The following is a 20839-nucleotide window of genomic DNA, read 5'->3' on the forward strand; positions in this document are numbered from 1 at the left end:
CCTGAACTATCTTCCCCCCCCCCCCCCCCCCGTTATTGTTCGTGCTGGCTTTTACCAAGGCCGGCACTGACTCACGGGCTGTAATTTTGAGGAAGTAGAGCCTTCTGCAGGCTCACATTGATCTGTCATTGACACAAAGTTAATGAGCTTGGACATGAGGCTCGGAGTCACACCACAAAGACATCAAAGTGCCGCCACTAGGACTGGCCCGCTGTGAGACCGGCCTTCAGGCAGACACCCAGGCAGCCGCTGCACTCCCTGACTCCCCAGGAGGACAGAGGAGCGAGGAGGGGGGAGGAAATCTTGGCATGGTTGCACGTCTGCATCCTTTTCTCCCAGTTCTTTGTCTCGTGCATGTTCGGCATGTGCTTTTGGTTCTGAGCAGATTTAATTGTAGAGTTTTAGCATCTTTGGAGCAGCAAACAAAATGACAAAAATACATGCTTCAACTCACCACCTGCTGCCTGGGAACCTGCTGGCTGCACCCACACACAAATACGCACACACACCCAAGCTCCGGCTACTAGGTAACTTGCTGGCTATCTGCCTTTTCATTCCTCTCTGTCAACAGCAAATAAGAGAAGGGGAAAAAGCAAAATCCGAGAGCAAATATTAGCCTATGCATACAAAGGCATTCCAGACTGAGCTGTCACTCTCACTCGCTCATCAGTCCCATCCTCCTCTTTCACTCCATCTCCTCAGCTCCCCCACCGTCGCCCAAATAGCTGCTTCTGTTCCTTCCTTTATTTCCTCCCAAGGTCTCTGTTTACAACTCCAACCCAGACATCACTGAAATGTTTGACTGGTTATGGCAGAAATCAACCCCGTAATTCTCCGTGTAGAGTTGCAGAAACAGACCCTGTGCATTTTCCATCTGATAGTTTCATACTGTACTGTGTTGTTTACTGGCAACGAATATTCCACACGTCTCCTTTTTTATTTTCAAACAAAAGATTTATTAAACAGGCAAAAACAAACAACATCTGTGGTCCAATAAAAACAGACAGAAAGCCACTCTTCTTGCTGTCATTCGTCAGACTGCAGTGAAGACCCTCTCTAATGACACAGGTCATGTTCTACCTGTCAACACAATCAAATTTAAGGAAGAAAGTGTGTTAAAGTGGAATTGTATTTTTCTTTATCTCATCTCAAATTCTGGTTGTTTAAAAAAAAAAAGTTGACAACATGGAGTGCTGTGGCAGCCAGGCTGTGGCTAAAATTCTGGTTGTTTAAAAAAAAAAAATAGTTGACAACAGGGAGTGCTGTGGCAGCCAGGCTGTGGCTGAACCTTTAGCCGGAACTGAAACATGATGTCCTGATAAAGTAGGAGCACGTAAGGTCCTGATCTAAGCTACCACATACTCCCCTCTGACCTTTAAATACTTCCTCTGCTAATTAGGTTAGGTTAGATTTTTGTGGTGGAAGTGTGGTCTTGGCTGGTATAAATCTCACCTGTGCTGCATGTGGGGTCCAGAGAAATGACCTCCAGGATGAAAGGCCGAAAATGCTGTTTTTTTATTTATTTTAAAAGATGCAAATCAGTTGCATTGAGTCAAAATAGATTTTCAGTATAACCTGTTTATTGAATTTACACTCGGATAAGTGCATCTGTTGTCAAATTCAACATTGCAATTTAAAACAAGTTTTTTAAACTGTTTAAGACTAAGAACATTTTTTTACCAAAAGTACTAAAAAAAACAAACGTACTCAAGTTTACATGGTCTCCTGGGGAAACAGAGCATTAAAAAGTTACTGGTGAACGGATGTACTCCCACTTTCTTTAGTGGTATTCCCTCTGTTCATCATCTTACCCCTTCCCCTGCCCCTGGGGGTTCAGATGTCATCCTCATCCTTGTCAACTGAGTCTAATGGATCGGTCATGCTAAGGCCCCTCACAGCCTGGCTCACAGTGCTGGGGTTGAAAGGTCATGGCTAGGGTGAGACAGGAACCTCAGGGAGAGGACATCCGCTGACTGCTGACTGGGTGTGTGTGTGTGGTTGTGGGTGTGTGTGCGCGCCCGCCTGCCTGTATTATTTTCTCAATAAACACCTTCTCTCTTCCTTTTGCACTGCACCGGAAGGTTTGCAATGAGAAGTAAAATATACCAAAGAAACCAAACAGCTCAGTTCAGCTACAGGATGTGGAACTGTCAGATAAGCATACAGTGTGTGATTTTACCCATACACACACACACATACGCACACTCTGATACACACACCTTGTATCTGGCATATCCATCATAGTCTCTTGGGGCCTTCCTTTTTCCCTCTTTCTCTTTGGAGGTCAAAGTTGAAAATGGTTGAGAGAACTCCTATACAGGCCTACAACATCCTGTGTGTGTGCATGTGTGTGTCTGTGTTCTGATTAGGTCTAGACTAGTGAGTGATCTATTTCCATCTAAAGCAACACAAACCAAATGTATGTCTGGCAACACGGTGTGTCAACACACAGTGATGTATAGCTGTAAGTCCTGGAGGTCAGCAGAACTTTTTCCTCCAACATGTTGGTTTCTCTTTCTATTCATCCTGAATGGGTAGTTTGCCAGATCCCTTATTTCTGTGCAGGAATGGTACAATGATGTTTTTCCAGATGTTTTTTTTTTACTTTCAATTCTGGTGTTTCTTATCACCAACCTTTTTGGATCCACTATTGCATCTTTACTCTGTATTTTCTAATTAAATCCCCCATCCTCCTCTTCCTCCCTTGTCTGCCCTGTGTCTCAGCCTCTGCCTTTCCTCCCTTCTTTGCTAGGTTTGGACTTTTAATTTCATGCCCCCTGCTCTGGCAGTTGCTCATCTTGTGTGTGCCAGGCTGGATTTGGGAAACACCCTTTTGCCGCTTGCTACCAGTCTTTCCAACACACATACACCGAGCCACAACTATGCACACTCTAAGCCCACGGTTATGCATCATCATCCATGCAGAACTTATAGCAATAAAAATTAACCAAAGTCTGCCCTCAAGAACACACAGAGGCACATGCTGTCAGGGATGAGATTACATGAGCAAGCAGAATGGCATGTTAATGCGTTATAACCCCAGACAAAGTGACTTGTTCACACATTTGGATCAGGAGGCCACACTGGGTTCTCATTGTTGTATCATTACACCCGCCTTGCTGTCATTATATTAATAATTCATCTCTAGGTATTGGCCTCATCTGGCTGGCGACTGTGCTAACTGTTCTGGTATGCATTCATTATTCCAAACAGAAGACACACAGCCCTGGAGAATAATCAGTCCTTCTGGTAATGTGTGTGGATGTTGATGGATGTGCTTCAGCCTCCTTTGTGATGGTATTAGAAAATATACAGATTGTTTTCTTCGCTCAGGGATGGATTTATCTCTTAGTAGACACGGTATTTTCAACATTTGAATATTTTATGTATTCAACTCAGGGTATTAAAAGTAGACAAAGACAGACTTTGGCATGCAAAAAATTGTGTGTTTGGTGTTAATAATTCCAGCCTACAGCTGCACCTCTGTGAGGGTTCATTACCTCTGAAAGCTCAATCTCCTCCAACCCCATCTTCACCCCCTGAGCAGTGATGGTCACATGTGCCACTCCAGACTAGTCAATCAATAACTAATGCTTGTCAGATTTAAATCTGTGACATCGGACTGAAAAAAAAAATGCAAATGGATGTTTTTACCCCAAATGACCCATAGACCTTCTATCAAACATCTAATGAGGAAATAATAAGTGCCATGTATTTTTCCACTATTGGCTTAATGGCTCGTCCACAGAACTCACTGTGAACAATTTTCATTGGAACTGCGTTTACTCGGAAAAAAGTTCAAATGGAAGCTGCTCACATTGTGGTTTGCCATAATTCCCCAGGGAATCGCTGTTCAAATCTTGGTAGCAGATCATCTATAACCATCAGCTAAAATTGTTGTCTTTGTCTGTGGTTGTACGCTTTGCTTCACTCACTCCCTGGCCCATATTGTACGTGGGCTGTCAGTGTGGGAGGATGAGGGTATTCCACTGTGTTGTAGAGGGCAGAGTAAACATCCAGAGCAGTAACTGATGTCTATTGTTACGCTCTTTTCTCCTCAAACCGACTCCCACCCACTGCAGCACAGCTGGGGACAACTCCATTGTCCTGTCTTGCCTCTGCCAGCCCCAGTCGTTCTCTATCCACACATGGATTGCTTGAATAGAATCAAAAGCATTTTGTGCCTTACGAGTTTGAATCCCTTAGTTCAAAAACTTTATAAATGAAAAATTCAACAAAGTTCCATCCATCCATCCATTTTCATCCGCTTATCCGTTTCCGGGTCGCGGGGGCAGCAGTCGCCACCCAAATCACATTGCACCGTACCAATCCTTCCTGCGGGTGGTGAGTCCACTGGAATCAACAAAGTTAATTTTTACTATTATACTATTATTGTCTTTTTTTATGAATTTGAACACATTAGCTGAAAAAATATTACTATTATTGTCTTTTTTATGAATTTGAACACATTAGCTGAATGATGGACACTGTATAATCAATAATACTACTGTTTATCTAGTAATTATTGCTGTAATACATAGTGGACACACCCGTTGTTGTGTGTATTGGCTGTGGGGAAAAGTTTTCGTTTAGCCCAAGCACCTCAAACTTAAATATGTAGAGGCTTCAGTTTCTGGTCGGACGTCCTTGCTTGCTTCAGATTCACTAGTCGGTAAGGCTAACCAGTCTGCACTGTTACTATTGTTGCCCATCTGCTTTTAAGATTGAATACATTTACACTATGCTTACATGAAAATTATGTTGTTGTGCCGCAGAAATGCTGCCATTTTTGAAAAACTCCCACGGACCTGTGTAGAACAAACAACTGTGGGAGTCAACTCAGCTTTTTCCCCACTATTCTGAAGCTTAGATTGAAGTTTATGGATCTTTTTGAACATCACTGCAGACCTTATTGCTTTACTGTGATGTGATTGGTTGATTAGTTAATTCTATAATTTGGCAGTTATACATGTGAACCTAATTGAAAGATCAGTGAGTGCATATACAGGACCAGGAGGACAAACATAAACACAGGCTTGTGCTTTTTACTGTAAGCAACTTTGTGATCAGGATATCTTTAACACAGTGTTTTCAAAAGTTGGGGTTGGGCCACTTTGAGGGACACAAAGCTATTGTTATTTCCTTTATTTGTGCCACAATTTATAAATAATACTGATATGTAATTTTGACATTTTTGATTTGTCATTTGTCACAAGCAGTTTTCCAGTCATTGTGGAAATTTATTTTTCTGAAAATGTCTCTTTCTTACTGTTTGACGTGTGCTATCACCAGATAACCTTCAAGCAAGAGTGTAAATTTCTCCTGTTTGTGATGAGCGGTGTTTACAGAAGCCACTCTTGTCTTCACTCACTACTGGTCACCTCTGCTGTGTGTGCTACAACACAACTGAATGCAGAGATACAGGGATGAGAAGCCTGACTTACTGCTGATTACATTGCTGCCTTCAGCAGTAAAATAAGTTGTTGTGTGGGAGTAAAAGCACAGCAAACACAGGGCTGTGAGGGTGCGTTTGTTTCCATGTGAGCCTGTCCTGTTGGAGATAAGGTGATACATTCCCAGGGTGAATTGTGGATTTGATGTCGGCCACAATGCACCTGTCTCATACATCATAGTTAGCAGGATGCAGAATAGGTGAAAGCAGAGAACAGCCTGCAGCCTTTATGGTTCCATTGCCTCTGTGTCCGGACGATCGAGCAAACAAACATTCCACTTAAGGCAAAGTTGTTTTGTTTTCTCCAAAGTAAAATCAATCAAATCTTTGTTTCACTTGGAACTTGGAATTGAACGGACAAAAGGATAATGGCTTTATTCTCTTATATTCTGACAAAATCAGTTATACAGTAATTCTTAATTCATGGCCGAGGGCTGGAAACCACCAGGTTGTAAATCATTTTCATTAGTATCTCGTCTCTTCTAACTTTCTTGAGTGTGTAGCAGATAATAATTCATTTTTAGTGTTTAATCCATCTCAGGGCATTTTTAGTCATGGAGCACAGCGTGGTAAAGTAAGCAGTGACAAGAGTGTCCAATAAATCCAGCCTCGAAACTGTGTTTTTGTACTGTAGGAGGAAGTCAGATGAACATTTCTATATGTACAAGAGAATGATGGAAAACTTTACCTCTCTCCTCTCCTCTTTTCTTCTCTCTCCTTTTGTACTTTTTTCTACTTTGTACCAAAGTCCTTTCTTGAAGGTCTCACTCTCACCTCCAGTGAATCTAGAAAATGAAGTGAACTCTTTGTTTGAGTTTCTTGGAGAGAGAGCACAGGGGAATTGAATTGGCCAATGCAGGGGTTCATTTTAGAGAACATTAATCAAATCTCTCACTGCTTCACATGTTTTCTTTTCAAACCCACCTCCATACCCGGGGATGCATTAAACTCGATTAAGAGTCTCAAAGTGCCTTCGATTTATGTGTTGATTGAAATAGCTCCTGACCGTGTGTGTCGCAGTGACAGGCCCCAGATCTGATATTGCCTGTGGTTAGGTGTGGTGGATCGCTCATCACAGTGGCTCAGTAACACTGACCTCAGACCAGCGCTTCCAGGAAAAGCTGTCATCTGATCTACAGGGATCAGTTTCCCACTTTCTAGGTAGACGAACGTTCACAAAGAGACATCTATAAGTAGTTCAGAGAGACCACACAGTGTGAATGTGTGCGTGAACCACTCCAAACAGCATTGTTGTCTTTCTAAATGCCGCTTTCCCATTTCAACTCTCATCCTGACTCAGTGTTAAGCACCATTCCATCCCACGAAATCATTCCCAGGCCATTCTCTGAGAGGGAGGTCATTATCCCTGACTCAGTGTTAGTCCACCTTTCATTGTGGGGACAGGTATTGGACATGCTGAAGACTTTGTGTCCCGTCATCATTCCTCCCTGGGTGTTTTTCTCTCTATTCTTTTTTATACTATTCCTCTATTGTCCAGCAGGTGGACAGTATGACGGATAGATGGGCCTCGGCTCAGTGCCTGTACAAAGCGATGCTATCGTACACCCTGCTGTCAGTTGATAGCGCGCACAAGCATTTGTCAAGATCGATGCAGCTCAGCTCTGCTCCATCACTCAGCCTGACTGCCAATAAAACACTTGAACACAGTCCGAAATACAAGCAGCCATGATGGTAGGAGAAATTATGGGTGAATCAAGAGCCGGGAGAAGGTATAGATTTTCTCCCTTATCCCCCCCCCCCCCCCGCTTTTTTTTTTTTTTTTCCCTATGTTAACTCTTTCATTTACTTCACGGGTGGCAGCAGAAACCAAACGTATGTGCTCATATGGGATTTTAAAGCCTGCAAATGCACACAGACATCATGAATCATTTAGAGTGAAAGAAGAGATGTGGGCAACAGTTAAACTAGATCTGCCTTGATTCTCTTTGTGTGTGTGTGTGTCTATCTGTGTGCATGTGTGTGTGTGTGATGGTGTCTGTCAGCCCTCATGTGGATTTGATAAGTTCTCCTGACATTGTGTTTTCTCTTGGTGGTTGTTGAGTGTTCCAGTCTGGGAGCCCTGTGTTTCTCATTGGTTGGTTAACTGTAGATGATTAGAGCGGAGCCCATCCATGAAATCTCTTTTCAGTCCCGTATAAAAAAAAAAAAAAGAGAGATGCGGATGTGTGTGTATTATGGGAGCAACCAAAGACGCTGGGTGTTATGTTAGCTGTGTTATTCAACATCAGAATAAATCCAGATGCACCCACATGGTCTCTTCTCCCCTCGGTCCGCATGTGGAGAAACACAGGACACCAGAGGGTTAAACACACGAGGCAGAGCTGGGTAACAATGGTCCACGGGATCTGTTGGAAATGAGATAATGCTGCTTAATGACTGATTTCCTGAAGTTTATATAAATAAATAGAGAAAATGATTGCAGAGGAAAGTGAAGCTACAGTGTGAAGACACGCAGCTCTACTCCAGCTGTACTGTTAAAAATGACAAAAAGTTAAACTACGACCTGAAATTTGATGTTTACAAAACTTTAAAAGTCTCATAGTTGAGATGTGTTTGTTTAGCAAACGGTATCAACTATTTTCTGTGTTCAGTGACAAAGAAAACCACTGCTGTGGTAATTGTACCTTCATCCATGACTTCAACTATGACGAAACAGAATCACACCTGTGTATCTGTGTATTGCTTACCTTTGGCTTAGAACGTTTTAAAAATTATTAATTATTTTTTATCACCAATTGTTGAAATGACTAAACAGTGACACAAAGCCAATAGAGCTTGGGAGCATATGTTTTAGACAAAAATTCCACTTGGAAACCTGAACCAGTCACTGTATTCCTCATCCCCTGAAGTGATGCCTTCACTGCCTCCGTGCATGATAAAGCATTAAACCTTGCTGATGGTAGGTCATATTTAAAAGTATATTTTGACATCTGGCTGATAATCTTCGTGATGTTGCTAACGTTCTTGATGATAGAGTTGGTAGTGAAGCCCGGCTCCTCGGTCCAGATTGCGCTGACTGATGTAAGGAGGTCTTTAACTGTGAGAACAGACAGGAGAAACAGTCCAACCGGCTTGTGTGTCATTCATCATAGCAGGAAAGAGAGGAGGACGTGAAGGTGTGGTGAGAGAAAAATGAGAATTTCTGTGGCATCAGAACGAGAAGTCAGGCACATGCTGCACTCTCCTGACCACACACAGACGCCGGCTCTCCCTGGGCCACACATGCAAACGTGCCTGTAGTTTGGCACACACCCAAAGCCCAGCGGCATCGGTCCGTGTTCTTTTTCACCTGTTTTTGGCCCAAATACCTTTATTTCACACAATCGACACAAACATAGTGGGTTTTCTTTTCTCTTTTTTACTAGATTTTAGGTGGCGCTGGTTTTTAACATTTTTTGATGGATCTTTATATTATATAAAAAACGGATGGAACATCTACCTTTTCACTTTCCAGTGAAAGGTCCCCTGACTGTGTAGTAACGTTCTTATACCTGTGTCACATCACAGACTTTGATGTCTATATCCTTTAGTCCTCAGGGGCCAAACACCGTAGAGTCATTCGCGAGACGAACCCATGTCAGTTCAAGTCCAGTTTTGAAGACGACATCTACTTGACATCTAGAATGTTTGGCGTTTGAGTGCTTTCTGATATAAAACCCAACAACCCGTGACTGTTTTTGACAACGTAAAATCAAAGAACGTGCGCACGACCCATAATTAGACAACGGCGAAATGCGGTGTGGCCGCCATCTTTGGACTGTTTTTGTTTGTTTACGAGGCTGATTTACTCCTCTATTTGCACTTGTATCTTTAGCCACTTGTTGTTACATTTTCTATTTTCAGTAACTTCTCTCCACAGGGCCGCAGTTTGTGTATGTGTGGTTGTTTATATGTGTGTGTCTACTTGTGGGTTTTCACTGTGCAGGGGAGGAAGAGAGCAGTTAGCAGTTAGTGGCAGCACACTGCCATTCTTTTAACAGCCCACACTCACCTCATTAACTCTCCTAATGAGTAAGTAATCAGACACACACTCTCTGTCTCTCTCCCTCTCTCTCCCCTCCTTTCACGTTCTCTGTCTCGTCCTCTGCGAATGGCGGGATAAACTTAAGAACACGTTAATTGTGGACCATAAACATTTGCTTATCACGCAATCAAGTCAAGAAATCAAGGACACAAACACTCTCTTAGTTCCACACAGACAGACTCAAAGAAAAGCCTTATGTACAGTACCGGCGCTGCACAGACACTTCTTGTCTGGGTCAGAGAGGTTTTATCAGGAGGAAATCTAGACGCAATCTCACTGCCAGATTGGACAACAACTTGTTTTCAGGGCCGACCTGAGGTTTCAAATTGCTACCAACGACGACTGGCAAATAAATGTATGTTATATAAGAGGGTTTAGGTTGTTCTGATATAAATTAGCTTCCTACCATTGATGAAAACTAGGTGGAGCATTGAGTCCCAGCTCTTTGGAGAGTTTATCCTGAAATGGCTCTTAGCTTGAGTGAAACTGTTAAATCAGTGATATCAAAAAGATCAAATATACCTGTGTGATTTATGAGCCAGTGTCAGCCAATGTTGTCAAGAGAGCCAAGGCAGAACTCATGAAATATTCCTCACATGAAAGAGACAACTCTATAGGAATGTGTGCATGTGTCTATACGCTCACTTTACTCTTTTGTGCACTTTGTGCATCAGAGGTTGTTTATTAGTTCCATACTGTGAAGCTAGCCACGGCTACATCTCCAGAAACTTTAACTGTCAGACAATTGGGTTGAAGATTCAGTTCTATTGTTAGAGGCACTGAATGCTAATGGAATGCTAATCTGCTTAGACATCAATTTTTTGTCCCTGACTGGTGGCATTAACATTTCATTGTTTACAGTATTAGCGCAATATACTGAGATAGAGATCTGAGGTTAATGATGTGAATCAGACAGGAACCAGACATTACCTTGAGTGTGCGACTAATCTCCAGACCAGACGCCTTCAGCTACGTCTGATAACCTCGCTAATTATTGCAGATAGAAACTCTGCAGGGATTCTTATAAACAGACCTCCGTATCAGCAGCAAAGTTTATTGTACGGCCGTCTTGCACTGACTACACAACGTTATTGTTGGAGGGGTTGTGTAAGTGAAAACTTCAAAAACCTGATTGCTGCACATGAGCGGCTGCTTTCACAGACCGAGGACACACCTGAAAACATGTGTTTCTTCATCATTAGGCTACAATGGAAATGAACTGTGAGCAACGTCACCTATAAGGAGTCAGGCAGCATTAATGAACTACCTGCCCACATCGGGGTATGTGGTGCATTAGGGGTAAATCCATTCCAGGTCTAGGCTGTTTGAACCCTGGCTTAACCTCACTCACTCCTGTTCACACACACACCTGTAATGAAAAATGACCGGCAGACATGCTGCGTGCAGGAAGCGGGGAGACTGAAATCATATTTGGCGTTTAAGTGAGATGCCTGGAGGCCTGCTCTGGAGGCTGCAGCTACGCCTCAGGTCTAGTCTTCATGGCACTGTAATGAGTCCAGGAAGTGGAGGGGCCCGCGTCTAGGATACTTCTGTAATTCTGTAAGTCTCTGATGACCGTGGCAGTGGCAGTGGGCATGAGCCTGAAGCAATTCAGAAACTCAAACTTTTTAACCTGCAATTTAGCCAGTTACTTTAAAACTGAATGATTTCATGGAGATAAAAAGAGAAATCTGCAGGGGAACTAAATGTTTTGAGGCCGAGCACTGGCAACAGAAACAACAAAGTCACTCACTTGGGCTGTTGGTTGAAATACACTGTAAAATTATGAGTGTAACTTATATATATATATACCGTATATACTGTATATATATATACTGTATATGTTCACTGGAGGGCTGTAACATTAAATTTGCACTCCTGACTTTGTGATGGAGACTATGGGGGCCAATATCCCCATTTGTGGTGAGTGTTCTCACATAGTCGTGTCTGTTTATGGAGGGATCAGCGCTTCCCCGAAAATTTGCTTCCAAACTAATCAGAAATGTCAAACAGCTCAGAGCCAACTCAGCCTTGGAAATACTAGCGAGGGGCAACCACAGACTATGCAAAATACAGCATGGGCTCCCACAGAAATGTGCTGTTTGCCGTTTTCAGAACGTGTAAATTCAGAACTGTAACGTGGCTAAATTTGATGTTGTTCTGGCTCTGCTAGGAGTCGAACCCCCAGGATAAATTTATAGGACATCGAAGACTGCAGGCTCCAAACCATGACCACTGTGATTATTTTGTAAGATGTGACAGAGGGGTGAAAGAATCATGCAGAGGCAGAGAGCTCATTGAGGTAATTGAGACAAAGGGACAATAGATGGCATTATTTAGAGTTGCCCTTGAGCCTATACATCAGAATAGACCTACAGTTATAACACAGCCTCCCACAACTTCAACATCTAATCCAATCCAACTGCACTAGGAGTTGGGGGGGCTGGAGATCACCCCTGCCTGTGGTGTTATAGTGTGCTAACAGGATTATTTGGGTTTAGTTTATGGATTCCAATCCACAGCTTTGATTTTTTTTTTTTTTACTGCTTACACACATACTATTGTATTCTTATTGTCAGAGCCTTCTTGCCTTTTGTTGAACTCTAGCTTTTCTTGTCTGTCTTTGTCTCACCATTCTTTCTTCTCTGCTTGTACCTACTTGGCAATGTACCAGATTTCTGTCCTGGTGCGGCAGCCCGTTGTTGTAACTTATTTTAGGGGTGAACACAGAAAGACACACTCCAGATGTCCAGGAAGAGACGTTGTTAACGGTGCATCTGCATAATGTGCTTGCTGTGAGCCTCAGTTGCCCTGTGTCTGTTATGATAACGTCAGTTGGAGGTTAGTCGTCTGCAGGGCTAGGTAAGACCAAAAGCATTCCTCTCACATGTAGCATCCCATCTGATGAGAGGCACCTTTATATTCTCACTGCCAGACTGACTTCGCTTTGCCAGAAAAATAGCAAAATGATCAGAGGGATGCACAGCACCTCTTGCTCTCGTTCTTGGCAGTGGGAAGGTACGGAGCTGGTTTGATGTGTGAGGCCTGGTTCTGCAACGTGTAACAGAACAGATAGATTATTATTGTGTAATTGCTTAAATTACCTGCTAACTGTGGTTCCTGACTGACTTGGTAAAAGCAGATGTTATGCAGATCCAGGAGGAAATTAAAGTAAAAAAAACCTCAGATGATAAAATTAGAATGTGCAATCAGATAGAATATTTGTGTCCCCTTTGAAGGGAAGCCAACGACGTGTGTGTTTTATTTGCACATCTGTGCATGTAAGTCTCATTTTCTTGGGGGAGTTGAAAACAACAGCCAGACAATGATGTTGTTTATCTAAGCTATAACCCTGCTCATTTTATGGTCATGTACACAGCCATATTCTATTAGCTTGGGTCTAAGGATGGGACAAGACTCAACAAGTTGGCTGTCTGTATGCAGTTTCATTTATTTGCTCTGTGCATGAATTCATATCCCAAAATATCAAGCAAAAAAAGCAATATTTTATCTCAGTTAAACTCAACAGTTGCCTTGAAATTAGCCATAATTAAACAACAAAAAAGCAAACTGTCAAATTCCATTTGTAATTGTGATGTATTTGCGTGGTCTGCTGAGTGCTTCTCATTTCTGCCGCACCATAAAGGCACAACCACCCATTCATTAGATAAATTGCGCAACCTGACCGCTGTAGTGGCTTTTTGCTGCCCTCCTTTGTATCCCACTGAAACAATGTGCAATATTCATTCCAGGGTAAACTCTGGGTAAAAAGAAGAACCAATGAGCACAATGTGTGCGACCGATGTGTTGTGGGAGTCCTGGGATCTCGTTTTCACATTACCCCATAGGGCTTTAAAAGTGTGTAGAGCGGTTGCGTGTGTGTCATGGGATGGCGTGTTGTGGTGTACACGAACAGTCAGTGAATGACTAATAGTTATGAAAATCATATGAAAATACTTGCGGTTCTTGTTCGTCATAGTATCCAGTGCCTGACTCGCTCTGCAGACCCCCGACCTTGAGTACTGTTTACAACTGTTAACACGTGATTGTGTGTGAGTCTGTGATTTAATTGATGGGCTCTGTCTGACCTGTGTTGTAAAAATTATTTTCTCCATGAAAACGGTGAATTGATGTTATTGCTTTTTTCAAAATATTGAACTTGACTGGTACCGCCAGATAATACAGCTGGTCAACTCCTAGTTTACTCATTGAATCCGTCCATAACTCCGCTTCAAAATTCACATGGGAAAGTATGTATGTAGCTGAACAGCCACTAAATCTCTTGCTGTAGCTCAAATTAGGTGCATTCAGTTTGGCGCATTGTGAAGTAAAAGATTAAGAAAAAAAATAAACTATATAAGTTAAAATGTTCTGAGCTACTATGGCACAGAGAAAAAGGAAAAACCCTAAAAAATATATATTTTGATCAAATTTAAAAATAGGACTGAACAGAGTAGAATATAAATTCTTCTTCTTCAAAATAAAATAGTGATAAAAAGTAAAGGTTCTTTTTTCATTAAGACCTGCACATTTCTGTTTTTTTTTTTTTTTTATTAAGTATGATGTTGTAGTTCATCACAAGCAGAATAGAATGGACTCAGTTTTACTTACCACTAAGTATAAAGTGACAAAAAGCTGTGGCTACACTAGGCCCTAACAGTTCTCTTCCTCTCCTTCCCTGTCTGACTGTCCTTGTCCAATATTATTCTTCACTTGCAAGTGATTTTTAAACAGCTCCCGTTTGAACCAACCATTAAGTCTCTCACACAAAGATGTATGCAGAAAAAAACCCTTACACTTCATCGACATCAGAATAAGTTCAAACCTTCCTGGCCGCTGCTCTGTTCCCTGCTTGTTTGGTCTGCGTGCAGGCAGAGAGATGGACACCTCACACCACAGTATGATCCAGAACAAATTATAGCATGAGTGAACACAGGGTAACAGCTACTTTTAAAGAACCACTCCGTTGTGTACAGTGTTCTTCACACAGCACCACACCTAAGGGTTGTGGCACACAGGGCGTTCAGGGCGATACAGACTACCCTGCTCTTTCTTTTTTACCCCAGGGACTGTGGTTTTAAAAAGGGGAGTAGGGGAGAGGGGGATCGTGGGGTGGCAGATAAATAAAGTGTGAATTCTTCAGGTTAATCATTGAAACATTAATGGAGGAAATTGTTTAAGTTTCTAAAAATAGTCAAAATCCTTTGACTAAAACAAGTTTATTTTGTCAAGCTTCGTAACCAGTTTCTGCTCCTTGTCTTCACAGGGATCTGAGTGAGAACTATATCCAGTCCATCCCCAGAAAAGCCTTCAGAGGAGCTACAGACATCAAGAACCTGTGAGTAGTTCTCAACAGATGCTTTTCTATATTTGTTTATTCTCAATTCTAATTCTTTTATATTTAAATGCACTTTTCTTTTCTATTAGAGTGAAGAGGTAAAACTGCTAAAAATGTCTCCCTCCCTTGCAGGGGGTGCTATTAACATTTCCTTATGTACTGTAATCCTACTCTCTGTCCTGGGATGTTTGTGTGCTGAGAACACCTAATCCATGGAACTGTATGCCTCCAGAAATGTCATGACATGATTATATTCATGACCCATTTAAAAACTATTACAACAGAATCTGTGATACAATACATCTTAAAATTTTCAGACTGTGACACACAAAAAAAATATTTAGAGCTTTACTGCCTACAGTAGTCAGTCTAATCCTGATAATCCTTCTTCCATGGGTTTTAAAATCGGCTGAAAGAAGGGAGAAAATGGAAAATACAGATAGTGTAAAGTGTACTAAAGATACACATAATAGTTTATATTAAATAATTCATTTGAATCTGTAGTTTATATTTATTTTAAAGTCCAGGAAACTTTACCTTTAAAAAGAAAAATAATAATAATTTAAGCCACTAATAGTAAACAAGAGTAAACAGAAGAGGAGTATGGTATGGTATGATATAAGTCCAGCATTTCAACATTGTTTTCCTGTTTACTGAAGTCAGTGCCCAAGGTTTCAGTGTTTTTCATGCATGGTCTGTTGATAATATATCTCACTCCCACGGAGCGGACAAACAACCTCATACACAAACACGGCTTCCCGAAAACGCGACTCTGATTTACATCTCCACCAGTGTACGTGCGTTCGCAGTGATTTATGACATGCATCAATGCAGATTAACATCCAGTAAAGTTGCATTTCGCCACACTCCAGGGTTACATGAGCTGTGATGACTTAACCAGTATCGATTTACCACAGTCCATCAGTGCACTACTTACTGTATCAATGATTACAACTGCCCCGCTGGGAGACTATAAGACTGTGTATGTTACAAAGCCTATGTGTGTCTCGTTTGCTCTGCAGTCAGCTGGATAAAAACCACATTGGCTGCATCGAGGACGGAGCCTTCAGAGCTCTGAGGGGTCTGGAAGTGCTGTGAGTATCTCATGAGCTGCTATACTGTATATTTATCCTGTCAACAACCCGTACTATTCCAGGAAAGTTAAAGGAATTAGTTTGATTAAGATGACGCCTTTCCTTTTTAATTACCACAGTTAATATGTCAACATACCAGAGGCTCTAAATTAGCATGTCCTTAGTTATTATGCCAAAATACCCCCAGCGGGCCTCATGAGGGGCCAGCATCATGGAAACCAAGCTCTATTAAGTCATTGTTCCACACAGTTGCGAGCGTTCCCCTCCATCACATTACCACCACATTCGTCCACCTCTAACCCCTCCCCTTTTACCACCCCATCAATCCCTGACAAGGGCATACGACAAAAGAGTTCCAGCCACATTATTAAAAAAAAAGAAAAAGAAATCCATCCTTCTGTTCCAGGTGCTTTGATTATCATGTTATGCTTTTTTTAAATAATCCATGAATAGTTTCTTGTCGGGAATTAATCAAATCCCTTTGTTGTAACCTGGAACAATGTAGATAAACAGAGAACAAAGGCGCGTTGACAGCTCTGTTGTATTCTGGAAAAGAAAGACTGAGACTGTGCATTTGTAGTGGAATTTAAAAAGGTGGAAGGGTTTTAAAAAAGACATCATTAAAGTCTTCTTTCACCGCACAAATGAGTTAAAAATCTACTGATAGGGTTGAAATAAAGGAGAATGAGGCGGTGTTATGTTCAGTGGGGGGTTACGTGGCGTTTAGGATTGTGGGGGGAGGAGGACAGGTTCTGTTAAAAGGGGGAGCAGGTTGAAAAATGGGAAAAGGTTATTAGCCTGATTGAATTGACCTGATTCTCTTAGTGCTGCAGCTGAGGCCCGGGCGTCGAGGAGGAGCGCGTGCTCGTGTGTTTGTATGAACTGCAATTGAGGGGTGCTTGTGATTGTGTGTGCGCAGGTTCATGCACATGTGTGTATTTGCATGCATGACAGTACGTAGGCACGGGAGGTGTGAGGGCTTCCCATCTGTGCAGAATGAGGTGTTATTCCCAGTGGGAAACCATAAGGATGTGGGGAAAAAAGAGGGTGGAGAAATCAAAGGATGATAATAAAAAAAAGGATGGGATTAACCCACAAGAAAACTCTTTTAGAATTACAAATTTAAACATTGATCCACACCCCCCTGCCACCACCACCCCCCTGTGCTGACCTGCCTGTGTCTCATCTCCTTTTTTCACAGAACACTGAACAACAACAACATCATGTCTCATCTCCTTTTTCCACAGAACACTGAACAACAACAACATCAGCAGCATTCCCGTCTCCAGCTTCAACCACATGCCCAAACTACGAACATTGTGAGTCACATCTGTCCCAAATTGTTCCGACACCACGTTGTGTTTGAAATAAAAGTATAACGTGAATGCTTACAAACAGGCCAACGAGAAATGTTCTGTAATTCTGTATGATTATCCGAGTACATAAGGCCCGTCATTCCTGGCATCGCTGGGAGGAAGCCATAACACCACCACGGAGGGGGGTCTGTAGCAGTGCCAAAAGTCATTATTGTTTCCATTTGAAGCATACACAACAACAACAACTGGCCCAGATACATGCAAATAGCCCTACGAGCCTATTTTGTATTGTCCATTGTACTGTGTGTGTACTTAATCTGAATTATGTGCAAATTAAAACAATTAGAGCAGTGACTCCACTGTTCCTGTGGTGGCGTTTGGGGCTTCCTCACTCCCAGTGGGGTCATACTGTTTGCGAGTGCACATGTGTGTTTTTGTTTGTGTGCGATCGGGTTTGAAAGTTAGCATATGTTCTCCAGAGGTCCACCGCAGCAGAGCTTGAGTTATTCTGGACTGATACTGCATTCCAGGAATGCTGTGTTTGGAATAGCGGGTTTAGAAAAGTCCTCTTCGGCGTTCCTTCGTTTTTTTGAATGTGCCATTTACAATCCATTCATGTAGCGTGCCAATCAGTGTCCCTCACAAAGACAGGATGTGATGAGTTCCATCAAGGGATTGATGTAGATGCTGAGGATCCTTACTGATGTATCCATGCTGAAATATATTGTCTTTTAACAGCCGACTCCACTCCAACAACCTGAACTGTGACTGTCACTTGGCCTGGTTGGCCCAGTGGCTCAGACAGAGACCAACACTTGGCCTTTTCACCCAGTGTACCAACCCTCCTGAGCTCCGAGGACTTAATGTGGCCGAGGTGCAGAAAAATGAATTCAGCTGCTCAGGTAAGACTGAAAGATAGAATATAATATGGTACAACGACATTTAAACTGTGGAGACATTTTATTGATACCTAGAACACCTGTTCTAGGTAGAGTTAGTGCACAGAGCAAGGCCGCAAGATAAAACACCTGTTCTAGGTAGAGTTAGTGCAGAACCAAAGACCTTTTAGACTTAGTTAAAGTCTTTATACCCACTTTACATCTTCAGAGAATCCTACAACTGTTTTGGAACACAACATTTTTATTTTTTTTTATTTTTATCTGCTCTCTCTACAAGAGAGATGAACACAACATCAAATTTGATCATTTTACAAAATTCAAAAGAATAGTTTGAAAAATACATTTTAAAAACCTGTTGCTTTTGGTCGCACTGATCGTAATATTAAATCATTCATAAGTAAAAAAAACAAAAACAAAACAACAACAACACCTTCTCGTCCTTGCTCCTCAATATTCTCCTCCCTGCTCTCCCGCTCTGTATCTGTGTCAGTGTTTTCACCTGACAGCCACCTGACAGCTCCCCTGCCACTGGGTTACCCTCCGGCTCTTCTCTTCTTGCCCTTTCATGTGTCTCCAGCTTTCAGGAGCTGGCAGCAGTGCCAGGCAAACGCCTGACACATAAAACACGCCACTGCCCCCAATGACAGTAGTGGGGTGTCATCTTTATCTTGACCTTTCACCTCCCTGCACGTGGGTTACTGCGGCGTTGAATCTTCTGTGGGAGGAGGTGTACGGGCGCGCTCTAAGGGTTTTTATATCAAGACAACGAGAAAAGAGTATGAGAAAGTTTGCTCCCCACAAGGCCATCTCATTCCCAGCACCAGCTGTGAGGAGGATTCCAGTGTGTGTGTGTGTGTGTATGTGTGTGTGTATATGTGCACACTGTTGGGTGTGTGTGTTCTGGTCTTTCTCTCTCCATGGGTTGTGATTTTTACACGGCCATCCAGCGTGACAGCACAGATCATTAACTATTCATCGCCCAAGGAAAGAGACTCAAAGCGTGGGAGTGTAACAATACAGAAGAAAATTAACATTTTGCCTCAGGCATGGCAGTGGATTTTGTCAAATGTTGATATTACCATCCATCATCACAAAGTTCCTGAATACAGTACAATAAAAAGTACTCGTCTGTATTTGGGCTTTTGCATTTCATTTAGAATACTGTAGTTGCTGAAAGATCTATGAAGTTCCCCCATATCTAACTTGAAGTTCGTGCACATTCAGCAGCAGTTTCTGTTTTCTCCATATCTAACTTGAAGTTCATGCACATTCAGCAGCAGTTTCTGTTTTCAACCATGGGTAACCTTAGCATTAAACCTGAAACATTTGTTATCTTCTGGAGGGAGAAAAACATATTTAACATTTAAACATTCTTCCTTGTATAATTCCTCTTTGATACCCAACCCCTAAACCTGAGTTAACTGGCATACAGCTGCCATAATAACTGCTCCATGTTTATTGATTGCATTATTTTATTAACTTTTACAGTTTTACTTTACCTGCCAACACTGGCTGAAGTGCCTGACAGACGTCTTCAGTTTCATTTTCTAATGGATTTATTGTTTTTCAAGCAGAATTAAGTCACAGAAAACCGTCTTCTGACCTCCGTTCTTTGCTCTTGTTTCTTGTTCATGAAACTCCACTGTAATTGTCAAACTACAGACTTCAATTTTTGTTAAATATATTTTATAATTATTATAGAGACTTTTCAGTTTTTTTCAGATGTTTTGTTTTTCATTTTTTCCTACCCAGAAATCTGTAATTGACCAATAAGAACAAACATCGATCAAAGAAGAAAAGAATTCAGACACAGAATTTGTCTCTGTGTTTTTCAGCTCAGCATGGATAAATACACAATCATGCAGTGAGGCAAACACACATTCCCAGTCTCTTCTTAAGTGGGTGACTGACCAGAAGTTGAACTCCCACAGAAGGACTCATTAGGAAGTGGCTCAAACACACACACACACACACACACACATACATAAAAGCATATTATGTTGTGTTTTTCTTCTACTTTTTACCTGTTGTGCGTTTGTGTGTGTGTTAGGTAGTTTGTGCTGTGACCAGGCCAGGCCACCTGAGGGGGGTTTAGGGCGAGGGTGCTCACGGTTATAAAAGCCAGGAGAAGGAAATGTAGTCTTTTGTCTTTTGTGGTATTAGTTGCTGCTTATGATGAAATTCAGCATAATTACTCACTGACTGCCAGAAAATCAGCTACAAAGAACTGCAATATTGGAATATTTTTCTGAGTAATGAACGGAGGTACTTTCTTGTCATTTTCTTCACTTTGAAGAATACATTTCACAGACAGTCAGTGAATTCCAGTAAAGAGGTCTGTAATTCTTAAATTAGTGAACTTTTAGCAGAATGTATTTTACTTTACTTTACTTAATTTGTAAATTATAATTATTATATACAGAATGACTTGCACTACTACTACTTATTTGACAGTAAAATGATCCAAGATTTAGGGAAAAATATGTATGTATTTGTTTGTTTGGTCATAATGGATTCTGCAGTTATTCTCAGCTAAACATTAACACGTAAATGCCCCTGCACATCATTAGTGCTAATGATTGTATCACTGAATTATCAAGTCTACATTAGGTAAAAATATTAGGCTTTAAAATGAGGGAGCGGAATAAAACACATCTTTAGGAGAAGAATTACTTTAAAAATAAAAAAGGAGCGA

General features: G+C 41.7%; 1 protein-coding gene across 1 annotated transcript in view; it reads left to right on the plus strand.

Annotated features, from left to right (window-relative positions):
* slit1a (slit homolog 1a (Drosophila)) overlaps positions 1 to 20839 on the plus strand; it is a 103711-nt gene that overhangs the window by 33731 nt on the left and 49141 nt on the right. The window contains exons 5-8 of the mRNA XM_017037432.2: positions 14764 to 14835; positions 15858 to 15929; positions 17177 to 17248; positions 17984 to 18147. Coding sequence (XP_016892921.1) covers positions 14764 to 14835; positions 15858 to 15929; positions 17177 to 17248; positions 17984 to 18147 — 380 coding nt within the window. The remainder of the gene's footprint in view (positions 1 to 14763; positions 14836 to 15857; positions 15930 to 17176; positions 17249 to 17983; positions 18148 to 20839) is intronic.

The sequence above is a fragment of the Cynoglossus semilaevis genome, chromosome 12 (genome assembly GCF_000523025.1).
Source record: "Cynoglossus semilaevis isolate Cse_v1.0 chromosome 12, Cse_v1.0, whole genome shotgun sequence".
NCBI lineage: Eukaryota > Metazoa > Chordata > Actinopteri > Pleuronectiformes > Cynoglossidae > Cynoglossus > Cynoglossus semilaevis.